The sequence below is a fragment of the Physeter macrocephalus genome, chromosome 4 (genome assembly GCF_002837175.3).
Source record: "Physeter macrocephalus isolate SW-GA chromosome 4, ASM283717v5, whole genome shotgun sequence".
Taxonomy (NCBI): Eukaryota; Metazoa; Chordata; class Mammalia; order Artiodactyla; family Physeteridae; genus Physeter; species Physeter macrocephalus.
This window is the reverse complement of record NC_041217.1, coordinates 139,908,031-139,920,088: the sequence shown is the minus strand read 5'-3', so window position 1 is coordinate 139,920,088 and position 12,058 is coordinate 139,908,031. Positions and strand designations below refer to the sequence as shown.

The 12,058-nt window shown below is 35.3% G+C and overlaps 1 protein-coding gene across 1 annotated transcript in view; it reads left to right on the top strand.

The window, feature by feature from the left end:
• SCP2 (sterol carrier protein 2) overlaps positions 1-12,058 on the top strand; it is a 174,122-nt gene that overhangs the window by 64,174 nt on the left and 97,890 nt on the right. The window contains exons 7-10 of the mRNA XM_024119754.3: positions 1,953-2,016; positions 6,692-6,778; positions 7,940-8,090; positions 9,184-9,331. Of these exons, the coding sequence (XP_023975522.1) occupies positions 1,953-2,016; positions 6,692-6,778; positions 7,940-8,090; positions 9,184-9,331 (450 nt within the window). The remainder of the gene's footprint in view (positions 1-1,952; positions 2,017-6,691; positions 6,779-7,939; positions 8,091-9,183; positions 9,332-12,058) is intronic.

Genomic DNA, 12,058 nt, shown 5'->3' with positions numbered 1-12,058 from the left:
AATGGAAATAAAAACAAAAATAAACAAATGGGACCTAATGAAACTTAAAAGCTTTTACACAGCAAAGGAAACTATAAACAAGACGAAAAGACAACCCTCAGAATGGGAGAAAATATTTGCAAATGAATCAATGGACAAAGGATTAATCTCCAAAATATATAAACATCTCATGCAGCTCAATATTTAAAAAAAAACAACCCAATTGAAAAATGGGCAGAAGACCTAAGTAGACATTACTCCAAAGAAGACATACAGATGGCCAAGAGGCACATGAAAAGCTGCTCAGCATCACTAATTATTAGAGAAATGCAAATCAATACTACAATGAGGTATCACCTCACACCCATTAGAATGGACATCATCAGAAAATCTACAAGCAACAAATGCTGGAGAGGGTGTGGAGAAAAGGGAACTGTCTTGCTCTGTTGGCGAGAATGTAAGTTGATACAGCCACTATGGAGAACAGTATGGAGTTTTCCTTAAAAAACTAACAATGGAATTACTGTATGACCCAGCAATCCCACTACTGCGCGTGTACCCAGAGAAAACCATAATTCAAAAAGACACATGAACCCCAATGTTCATTGCAGCATTATTTACAATAGCCAGGTCATGGAAGCAACCTAAATGCCCATCGACAGGCGAATGTATAAAGAAGATGTGGTGCCATCCATACCATGGAATATTACTCAGCCATAAAAAGGAACGAAAATGGGTCATTTGTAGAGACGTGGATGGATCTAGAGAATGTCATACAGAGTGAAGTAAGTCAGAAAGAGAAAAACAAATATTGTATATTAACGCATATATGTGGAGTCTAGAAAAATGATACAGATGAACCGGTTTGCTAGGCAGAAACAGAGACACAGATGTAGAGAACAAATGTATGGACACCAAGGGGGGAAAGTCGGGGACGGGGGTGGTGCTGAGATGAATTGGGAGATTGGGATTGACATATATGCACCAATATGTATAAAATAGATAACTAATAAGAACCTGCTGTATAAAAAAATAAAATTCAAAAAAAAAAAGATATTAATTTGATGTGGCTTGTTCTTACTGGACCCGTACTGACTGCCTCTGGATCAGTCACTACTCTTATTGGTATGAGATCGCTAGTGTGGTCTCTGCCTTTTTCCATTTTTATTAGAATTGAGAGAAGATTTGTTCAATTATATGTATGTCATTTCTGCTCTGAAGATCACCCTCCTTGACAGAAAAGATAGAGATAAAACAGAAATGGGGACTCTCCACTTTATTGTGCTGTGTATTAACTTAATATCATCAGCTCTGATCAGTGCGCTTTTTCATTCCTTTGTCTTTCTAGTTCCAAAGGAGGATTCAAAACCTATTTTATTCTGTTCCATCTTCTTTAAAATAGTAAACAAGATTTTTGCAAATTTTACTTCATTAATGTGTTTGCTTTTATTTTCCGACACTACTCTTTGAACTTTCTTTTAAAGAATTTAAAAAGTATACACTTTTCTTGTTAGACTGTAACTCTTCTGAAGACCTTTCTGCCTTATCATAAGGAAAACTAAGTTCAGGCCCTAGAGGTATGAATTGTAAAATCCACTTTGTCCAGGGATGTTGGGATGTTTTGGCAGACTCCTTGAAGTATTGCTGGCAGTGCTTTCCTGCCTTATAACCACTGTGGTCCTAGGCTATATTTTCTGGGTTTTGAAAGTAGACCCTAGTTGTACTAGGTACAATAGGCCAGTTTGAACTATTTTCATATCATACACTTATTTGTTGATTCAATTCATGAAATACACCCAAGTTTAATTATAAAGAAATGTTTATGTTAGGGATCAGTGTTGAAGTTTCCAATACTGGTATCTATGCATGGGAAAATGTGGAAACATTAGAAGGATACTGAGTATCATTGCAACATTTGTTAGCAAGCAACAGGAAAGCATTAACCCACTAATAGAAGTTTGCTTTCTCTACAGGAACAAAACTTGAACACTTTGCAAAAATTGGATGGAAAAATCATAAACATTCAGTTAATAACCCGTAAGTATTTCAGAGATATGAAATAGTGAGAATCTGGGTTATACTGCTATGTAATATGCAACTTTATACTTGAAAAGCAAATATAAGACCTCAAAGATGTTAACTAGAATGTTTTTTTTCTTATGAAAGGCTTGTGCCCAAGTAATCTTTTGACTACATTTCAGTTTAGGTTTTGGTCTATTTATATTTAAAATGCCATTTAAGCTTAGTTGCTCTTTTAAGAAAGAATGTGAACGGCTGGCGTTAAAAGATGTAATTGGTCATAGGTTCTAACTCTAGTAAATGAAATTTATTATAATAATTTTAATTGGAAATAACCAGGCCCCATTTTAAACCATTTTTTAAAACTTTTCTTAGTTTGTTTTGATCAATTAAAATGTTTGTAAAACATGTATTAGTGGTTTTAATTACTTTATATTAAATTATTTGCATTTTAATTATGTTAGTGTCATTAACTCTTACTCTGATAGAATAATATGGTAATTTATATCCTAAAAAATAGTCTGAAGTAAAATTACATCATATGTATTACTGATAATTAATCTTTGAATCCCTAATGCCTAGTGCAATGCATGGCTCATAGCATGTACTTAATGGTTGCTGAATAAAATTGGTTCACTGGGAATTGAATTAGTGCCACACAACTAGAATCTCTACAAAAGCAAACCACTAGGCAATAAAAGAATAGTAGCTAACTTTATTAAATGCCAACTCTGTGTCACTGTGCTAAGTACTTTTATGTACATTTTCATTTAATCCTCTCAAGGACCCTATAAGGTGGTTATTTTTATTCTTATTTTATAGATGATGAAAATGAGGCCTACAGAAATTAGGCAACTTGCTCAGGATCATTCTAAATAGTGGTAAAATAATGTTTATATTTTTCCTTCTACTAGATTATAAACTCCTTGAGGGCAAGAGCCATCTCTTATCTTTATGTTCTTAATGCTTAGCACAGAGTCTGGAACATAATCAGTGCTCAGTAAATTGTTTCTGAACTATTAAACAAATTTTGCCATGTTTAATAAACATAAAAACATGATAAGGGACATTTTATACCACAAGTGGGTCATTACCACATATTTCTAATACTTCATGCTACTACTTGTTCTCCTCATTCTTCTGATTTTGAATTGATGTTTGAATTCAGGGTATACCTAATTAACAAATAATATCTACTCCCATGCCCTAAATTTAATGGTATTTTGTGAAAGATCTAAGGGTATTGTGGAAGCTTTGGTTAATCCCCTTGCTTATATAATAAAATAGAAATTCCTTCATATGAGATAACAAGCCTGTTCTAATTTGGCCTCATTCTACTTTGCTGGTCTTATTTCCTACCACTTCCCTGGTGTTCTCAACCTCATCTCTCACAAGATTACTTGGTATTTCTTAAGTGTATTATACTGTGCTTGTTTCTGTGTTTTTAGTTATGCTGTTAACTCTCCCTGGAATATCCTTCTGCCTTTCTTTTGTTTGGCAAGTATCTACTTACTCATCAAGTCCCAACCCAAATATCATTGCTTCTCTTAGTACCTTCTTAAATGGGCATAATTATTTTTTCTCATGAGCTTCATTGTACTGTCTGTATATGTCTGTTACAACATATCACACTGTATCATACTTATTTATAAATCTTTCTCCTCTGATGGTGATGATCCTTGAGCAGAGATTATGTCTCAGCTTTATATCTTCAGTACCTAGTAGGGTATTGGAACATAGTATATGCTCAATAAAACTTTGCTGTTACTGAATAGTAGTTAGGATAAGCAGTCTTAAGCCCATAAATATGGTCAAGAGCTGATTTCTTTGTCCTTAGAACTTGGAGAACCATTAAAAATCCTTGTGATTTCCTGAAACTAGTAAGGAACCGTACCAACATATTGAGGAGTTGACAGTACTGCAGTTTCCTGGCTTTGAGGCTCCAAAGAGCAGCTCTTGACCTTCCTCAGAGAAGCAAAGCTTCCAAGTCTTTCTTTTATGTAACTCCCTGCCCAACCAGGTGCTCATTTATCCACTCATTACAGCATTCTTCTAAAGGATTTTCATTCACTCAGCTATTATGTATTCAGTAGCCTACTATGTGCAAGATGCTGGTAAAGCTGCTAGTGATATAGCAGTGAACAAGATGGATAAGTCCTCATGGATCTTCTGCTATGTATTGTAAGTTCTCAATTATGTTGAATAGGCAAATGTTATTTCTGAATGTCAGCTTCATCATTTAAAACTCACTGAAACAGCCAAGAATAGCCTTCTAGGTTTGGCTCAGAAATTTCTGATGCTAACTTCTTACACTAGGTTTTGCTTGACTAGTGAAGAAAGATAATTCTGTGTTTGCTGACCAGTCATTAGAGATAACCTGTTACATATTTCTAAGAAGGTTGAGTTAAGAACCTTCTCAAGTGCTTCCTCACAGATTATAAGAATACCTAAAGGCAGTGAGAATCTGTGATCAGTAGTATAAGAATAGGGATAGCTTCTGCCACTTGAGCCTTCAGACCTGTGTCTATAACTCTCCCTCCTTACTATCTCTTGAATTCATTACTTCTTTGCATCTTTTTTTTTTTTTTAATTTTATTTTTTGGCTGCGCCTCATGGCATGTGGGATCTCAGTTCCCTGACCAGGGATCGAACCTGCGCCCCCTGCATTGGAAGCACGGAGTCTTAACCACTGGACCTCCAGGGAAGTCCTGCTTCTCTCCATCTTTTACTTCCAATTCCCTATTTTAGGCCCTTATCATTTCTTGCCTTAATTATTTCCCCAATCTCTTAGTTGGTTTACTTGCTTTTGGTAATGCCTTTTCCATACCACAGCTTTCTTGCTGAAATACAAATCTGGTCATGTCACTCCCAGCTTAATATCCTTTAGTAGTTCCTCATTGTTTTCAGTATAATGTAAACACCATATACTGGCCTTTCATGATCTGATCCTTGTTCATGTCTCCTGCCCCCTCTTATTCATCTTGCCTCCATATTCCTTCCCAGATGTCACGCTCTAGCTTCAATAAACTATTTCACCTCAAGAGGCTTTGCATGTGCTGACCCTTTTGCCAGGAATTCTCTATCTCCTATTTCCTCTTATTTGCCTAACCTCAGAGAGGAAGCCCCCTTTGGTATCTGGGTTTGATGTGTATCCTGTTGGTCCCATGGCACCCTGTATAACATTTCTATCATGGCATTTATCATACTAGAATGGTGTATTTATTGCCGTGGATTCAGACTGAGTTCCTTGAGGGTAGGGACTATGTCCATGTCCCTACTGTCTAGTACAGAATCTGGCTTAAATAAAGCAGTTTTTTGAAAGTTGGTGATGGTCAAAGTTAGCTTTAGAAGCAAAGGTGCAGACAGTAGTACGCAGATCTAAGTTACATGGGCTTGATTTCTAAACACTGGAATTGCTTAATTTCCATACCAGTTGAAGTTTGCTTTTAGAAACTCCCTTATTGTATCTATTTGTGCTGTTGTCTTTCCAGAGCAATTTCTGAAACCATCTGATTATATTGTTAGAGGCACCAAAGGGGATGAAAATAAGTTTCTTCTTGGCAGTGATGAGAAAGGAAATGTGTTTTGAAGAATGCAGATATTTTATTATAGGTTTTATACATTTATTTAAGAATGCCATTAGCCTTCATTAAATGTAGTTGTATAATATTATCACCACAAAAGTTGGCTGAATTGCAAGTCATTTAATTTTTCTTTTAAGGAACTAATATTTTTGTAATTCTCCAGGAAAAGAAAAGGTATTTTATTTTAACCTCCAACTGGTTTGACACCAACTGGGTGTACTGCAATTTAATTCTGGTACCTGCCACCCAGAGTTAATGCAGACTCTATGAATTAAGACTTCACAAGACTGCTCTCACTTTAGATGCCAGATGAAGTAGGATCCCCAGGCCACCTGCACTTCTGACCAACTGACTATAAATTCAGGGGTTCCCATGATCCTCTCATGTTTGATAATTCACGAGAATGACTCACAGAACTCAGGAAACTACTGTACTTACTGAGGAACAGCCAAATGAAGAGGCACATAGGATAATGACTGGGAAGGTTCCTAGTGCAGAGCTTCCATGCCCTCTTCCCATGGAGTCAGGGCCCATCACCCTCCTGGTATGGGAAGGTGCTCGGCAACCAGGTGGCTTCACCAAGCTTCAGTTTCTAGAGTTTTTATTGGGGCTTCATTATGCAGGCATATTCAATGAAATCATTGGCCACTCGATCTCTAGGCCCCCCTCTTCTCCCTAGGGGTCAAACTGGTTCAAAAGTCCCAATCTTGTATTCGCATGGTTGATCTTTCTGGTGACCACACCCCTGGCTCATCCCTCCCTTATCCCCCAGCTAACAAGGGGACCACCACAGGTCACCTAATTAGCATAACCAAGACACTTCTATTACTCAGGAAATTCCAAGCATTTTAGAATCTCCATGCCAGGAACCCAGGACAAAAATTAGACAAAAGTTTTTTTATACAACATGATATTTTGGAGTTAGGAATTTTAAAAATTCAATTCAAATGACTTATTTATTGTAGATTGAAATGGTTTATGAAAGCCTGTCTTTCATTTGTGAAAAGAGTATTTACATATTATTCTCTCTTTAACTTCTGGACCAGAACATCTTCAACAAAAATTGTGATTGCTACCTCACATTCTGTAACTACTTATTTTATATTTAGGTATTCCCAGTTCCAAAAGGAGTACAGTTTAGATGAAGTGATGGCATCTCAAAAAATTTTTGACTTTTTGACTATCTTACAATGTTGGTAAGAAAAACACATTTTAATATTTAATAGAAGTACTGTGCTTTCTCCCCACCCCCCACCCCCTCTATCCCTTGGGTAGACTGTAGGCTGTGTATCTGGGTATATCTATATCTGTATCTGCCCCTATAGAACTCCTACCAAGTATAGTCCTTACCCTGGAGTGAGCACCCTTGCTTCCTATTCCTGTCTAGACACAGATTGTCTTTTCTCTTGGAAAATTATATATTTTACTTCCTTTTCTCATGACTTCCAGCTACTCTGTTTTAATAGTATTTATTCATTTAAATGTGGCTTGGGAGGCCAGTGGAGTCCGAAGGTTTTTCCCTTGACCATTTTGTTTTCTCTGCTGTATATTCTACTGTAGGAAATTTTACTCAGTCATATTAACTACGAGTAAAGGTAAAACAAAAAAAAAATCAAAGCTCTAATAATGATAGTAGCTCTGTCTTGAAAATTGCTTGACAATATGTCTCCTGGAAGACTGAGTTAGTATTGCATAGCTCGTACCTGTGCCTGACTCTCACCTGGATGTGTCCTGGAGTTACTGTCTGAGATGCAAGTGAACAAGTGATGTCCATTTTAATCTGTTGCAGTATGAGCATCTGCCCATTTTTAAAGTACAGCTCAACTCACAGAAGGCTTCTTGTGTCTGCTGCCTTCCTTCACAGCTGCTCTAAGGAAAAGGTCTATTTTGAGGAGATCTCAAGAGTCTTAACCAAACCATGGGCTTTCTGGTATCTCCTATTCCATCCTTTCCCAGTTTCCAAAAGAATTCCAAGACTGATTATTTGGGAGATAGCAAAGTTTGAGCTAGTTAGGCCTATAGTAGAATCTTTATTAGCTCAGGAATAACCTTGTGGACTCCTGAGAAGTCACCAGAAAATACCTTATGTGTCTGCAGAGGCAAATCTGGGATTCTTTGCAATAAGAACTTTTTGGGAGAGACCCTTAGAGACCAAGCAGTGACTGATAGCATTTAAATTCTTGATAGAAGTTCAGTCTTCAGGTGCGAAGCATGTATAATTTTTAACTGCAGATATTACAAAGACAGTCCAATGACCAGCAAGCATACCCTGCCTTTCCACACTGAAAGAACTCCTAGACTGAAATCCTAGGATCGAGGTGAACCAGGTGTAAATAACTATTTTCACCTCCTCTTAGTCCCACTTCAGATGGTGCTGCAGCGGCAATTTTGGCTAGTGAAGCATTTGTACAGAAGCACGGCCTGAAATCCAAAGCTGTGGAAATTTTGGCTCAAGAGATGGTGACTGATATGCCAAGCTCGTTTGAAGAAAAAAGCATTATTAAAATGGTGTGTCTGAGATTCTGTTTTATTAATCAGTCAAGGGATTTCTTTTTCAAAATTTCAAGGTGACATCATGTCATCAGCTCTGAATGTTATTTACTTGAAAAAAATTGGTCTAGAAAATTTAATATTATAACCCATCCTTAAGAATCTGTTAAGGGAAAATAACTGGTAAGAACATATGCATGCACTTTTAACTATCTAGTGTGCTATTTTAAAAAATTTTGAGTTGCCTAAATATGCCCAGAACTCCAGTCTTACAGAGTTAAGGGAAAAACAAAGATATTTTCAGGAACTCTTTTGCACTTTAAAAATCACTGTTTGAAGATTGAGTACAAAATGGAGGAAGTAAAAAAGATGAGAATTCTGACCTAGAGTTAGTTGAATATTTGAAGATACATACATATATACACATATAAAAATGTGCATTATGTACACACACATATATAACTAAGCATATGGTTTACGTTAGAGTTTACAAAATGATTTTACAACAATGCTTTGAATTTTAAAATGTTTCTGTAACTTGCCCAAGATCACACAAGCTAGGGTGTGGCAGAGGTGAAACTTATACTCAGGTTTTCTGATTGTAGTACATTTTCCATCACATCACAATTTTATTCCTTGGAAAAGAGGTGAGTTTGCATGTTATTATCTGAGACCAAAGGGGTGTTAATAGCATGAATATTGGAAAAATGGTTTGAATCCTATATGATCTTCTAAAAGAAGATTGTTTATTTTCATATAGAAATTCACCCATATTTTTCAGTGTATCTGAATCATAACGATCTCTTGATAAATCTCTTCAACCTATCTACCACAACTATATATTGTGGTTTGATAGAGTTTTTGTAACTTAGCACAGGATATGGCATGAGGAATTGTAAGTCCTTTTTATAGTACAAAATGTAATGTGTATGTTCATTCTCCCTTCTGGATATTCTTTTATTTGGACTTTCTGTGTAATACAGAATTAACTGAGATTTCAGTATGGTCAGTTCTCAACTGTTAAGGTTATACATATTAATCTCTTATAAGCCTTATATAAAATTCCCAGTTTTGATGCCCTTAATTTATTTATATATGGTTTTGGTTTTAGGTTGGCTTTGATATGAGTAAAGAAGCTGCCAGAAAGTGCTATGAGAAATCTGGCCTGAGACCAAGTGATATTGATGTAATAGAACTTCATGATTGCTTTTCCACCAATGAACTTCTTACTTATGAGGCACTGGGACTCTGTCCAGAAGGTAATATCTTTGATGAGATGCAGATTAACTTACTACATGTCACTGAGAACATTTCACTTTCATCATTAAAGAAAACAATTCACTAATTGCCTTTCCCTCCATGTTGGCTCTGCCACACTGTGCAAAGAGAATGTAAGCTATCTTGATCTTGGACTTTTAGAACATGTAGTCTTGGACAGTACCAAATGAGATGACAGAGTATACAAATAATTTGTTTTATGTAAATCAGGGGTACTTGTACTGTTAAGTAAAAAAAAAAAAAAAAAAAAAAAGGATACAAAAAATCACATATGTAATTCCAGCTATTTCAAACTGTGTTTAAATAAAGACCTGCAGAAAGGAAAATGGAAAAACTAGTTGGTGGGATCTGGAGGATTTTTTTTTTCTTTTCGTTTTTAAAGTGGTTGTACCATTTTCCATTACTACTAGCAGTGTGTGAGATTTCAGTTGTTTCACATTCTCATCATCACTTGATGTGGTCAGTTCTTAAAATTTCAGCCATTCAAAAGAGTATATAGTGGCGTTTTATTTTAGTTTTAATTTGCATATCCCTCATGACTAGTGATGTTGAGCATCTTTTCTTGTGCTTATTGGTCATTCGTATATCTTTTGTGAAGTGTCTGTTCAGATCCTTTGCCCTTTGATTATTGGGTTACTTGTCTTTATTGTGTTGTAAAATTTATATAAATGTATATTCTGGGTACAAGTAATTTGTCTGATATATGTGGGCTGTGAATGTTTTCTCCCAGCCTGTGGCTTACCTTTTTGTTTTATTAATAGTGTCTTTTAAAGGACAACTTAAAAATTTTTTGATTATCAATTACATATTTTCTTATCAATTTTTTTAATGGTTCAGGCTTTTTATATTCCAAGAAACTTGCCTACTGAAAGGTTGTAAAGATTTTCTTCTATTTTTATTCTAGGAGTTATGTAGTTTTAGATTTTACATTTAAGTACATGATCTATTTTGAGTCAGTTTTTATGTTTGGTGTAAGGTAAAGGTTGATATTACTCTTTTTTTCCCCATACACATATTTAGCACCATTTATTGGAAAGACTTTTCTCTCCCCATTGAATTGCCTTGGCACCTTTGTCAAAAATTGCCCATATATGTGAGGGTCCGTTTTTCGATTCTCTGTTCTATTCCAATGATCTACATGTCTACCCTTTCACCAATACCAAGTTAGTTTGGCTACTGTGTTTATTCTACTACACTATACTATACTATACTATATCAGATAGGATAAGTTCTCCAATTTTGTTCGTTTTAAAAATCATTTTGGTTATTTTAGGTCCTTTGCATCTCCATGTACATATTAGAATTAGTTTGTCAATTTCTACAAAATGAAAAGCTTGCTGGAATTTTCATTGGGATTTCATTGAGTCTGTAGGTTGATTTAGAGAGAATTGACATCTTAACAATGTTAAATCTTCCAATCCATTAGATGTGTATATGTTTCCATTTATTTAGCTCTCCTTTAACTTCTATTAGAATATTTGTAGTTTTCAGTATAGCTCTTACGTGTCTTTTGTTAGGTTTATTCCTTGGTATTTTATGGGTTTTGGCATAATTTTTTTTAACCTTCATTTTCCAATGTTTGCTGACAGTATATAAGAATATAATTTATTAAAAAAAACATGGAAACTGTAACTTTGCTAAATTCATTTGTTCTAGTCGTTATTTTGCAGATTATGAGTGATTTTTCATATAAACAATCATGCCATTTGCCAATGACAGTTTTTTGTCTTCCTTTCTGATCTTTTTATTTTTTCTTACCTTATTGCAATGACTGTGAGCTCTAGTACCATATTGAATAGAAGAGGTGAAAGTGGGCATCATTACCTTATTCCTGATCTCAGGGGATGCACTTTAATCTTTTACCATTATGTATAATGTTAGCTATAGGTTTTCTGTTGATACCATTTATCATGTTGAGGAAGTTCCCTACTATTCTTAGCCTGCTGAGGTTTTTTTTGTTGCTGTTGTTTTGTCATCAAGGGGTGTTGAATTTTAAAAAAAATCTTCTGCGTCAATTAAAATGATCATATGAATTTTGTCCTTTGTTCTTTTGACATGGTGAATTACATTAATTTTGAATGTTAAACTAATCTTATATTTCTGGGATTAATCCTACCTTTTAATATATTGTTAGAATCAATTTGCTAGCATTTTGTTAATGAAATTTGTTTATATATTCATGAAGGATATTTGTCTGTAGTTTTCTTTTTTTCCAAGTTGTTTTATTCTGGTCTCATAAAATAAATTGAGCAGTGGTCACTCATTCTCTATTTGCTGAAATAGTTTGTGTAAGATTAGTGTTAGTTCTTCCTTGACTGTTTCATTACCAGTATAATGAAGTAGATTAAAGTTTTCTTTGGGGGGAATGTTTTCAATAAATTAAAATTTCTTAATAGATATAGGCCTGTTTATACTTTTATTTATTTACTTATTTTTTAACATCTTTATTGGAGTATAATTGCTTTACAGTGGTGTGTTAGTTTCTGCTTTATAAAAAAGTGATTCAGCTATACATATACATATATCCCCATATATCCTCCCTCTTTCATCTCCCTCCCACCCTCCCTATCCCACCCCTCTAGGTGGTCACAAAACACTGAGCTGATCTCCCTGTGCCATGTGGCTGCTTCCCACTAGCCATCTATTTTACATTTGGTAGTGTATATGTGTCCATGCCATTCTCTCACTTCGTCCCAGCTTACACTTCT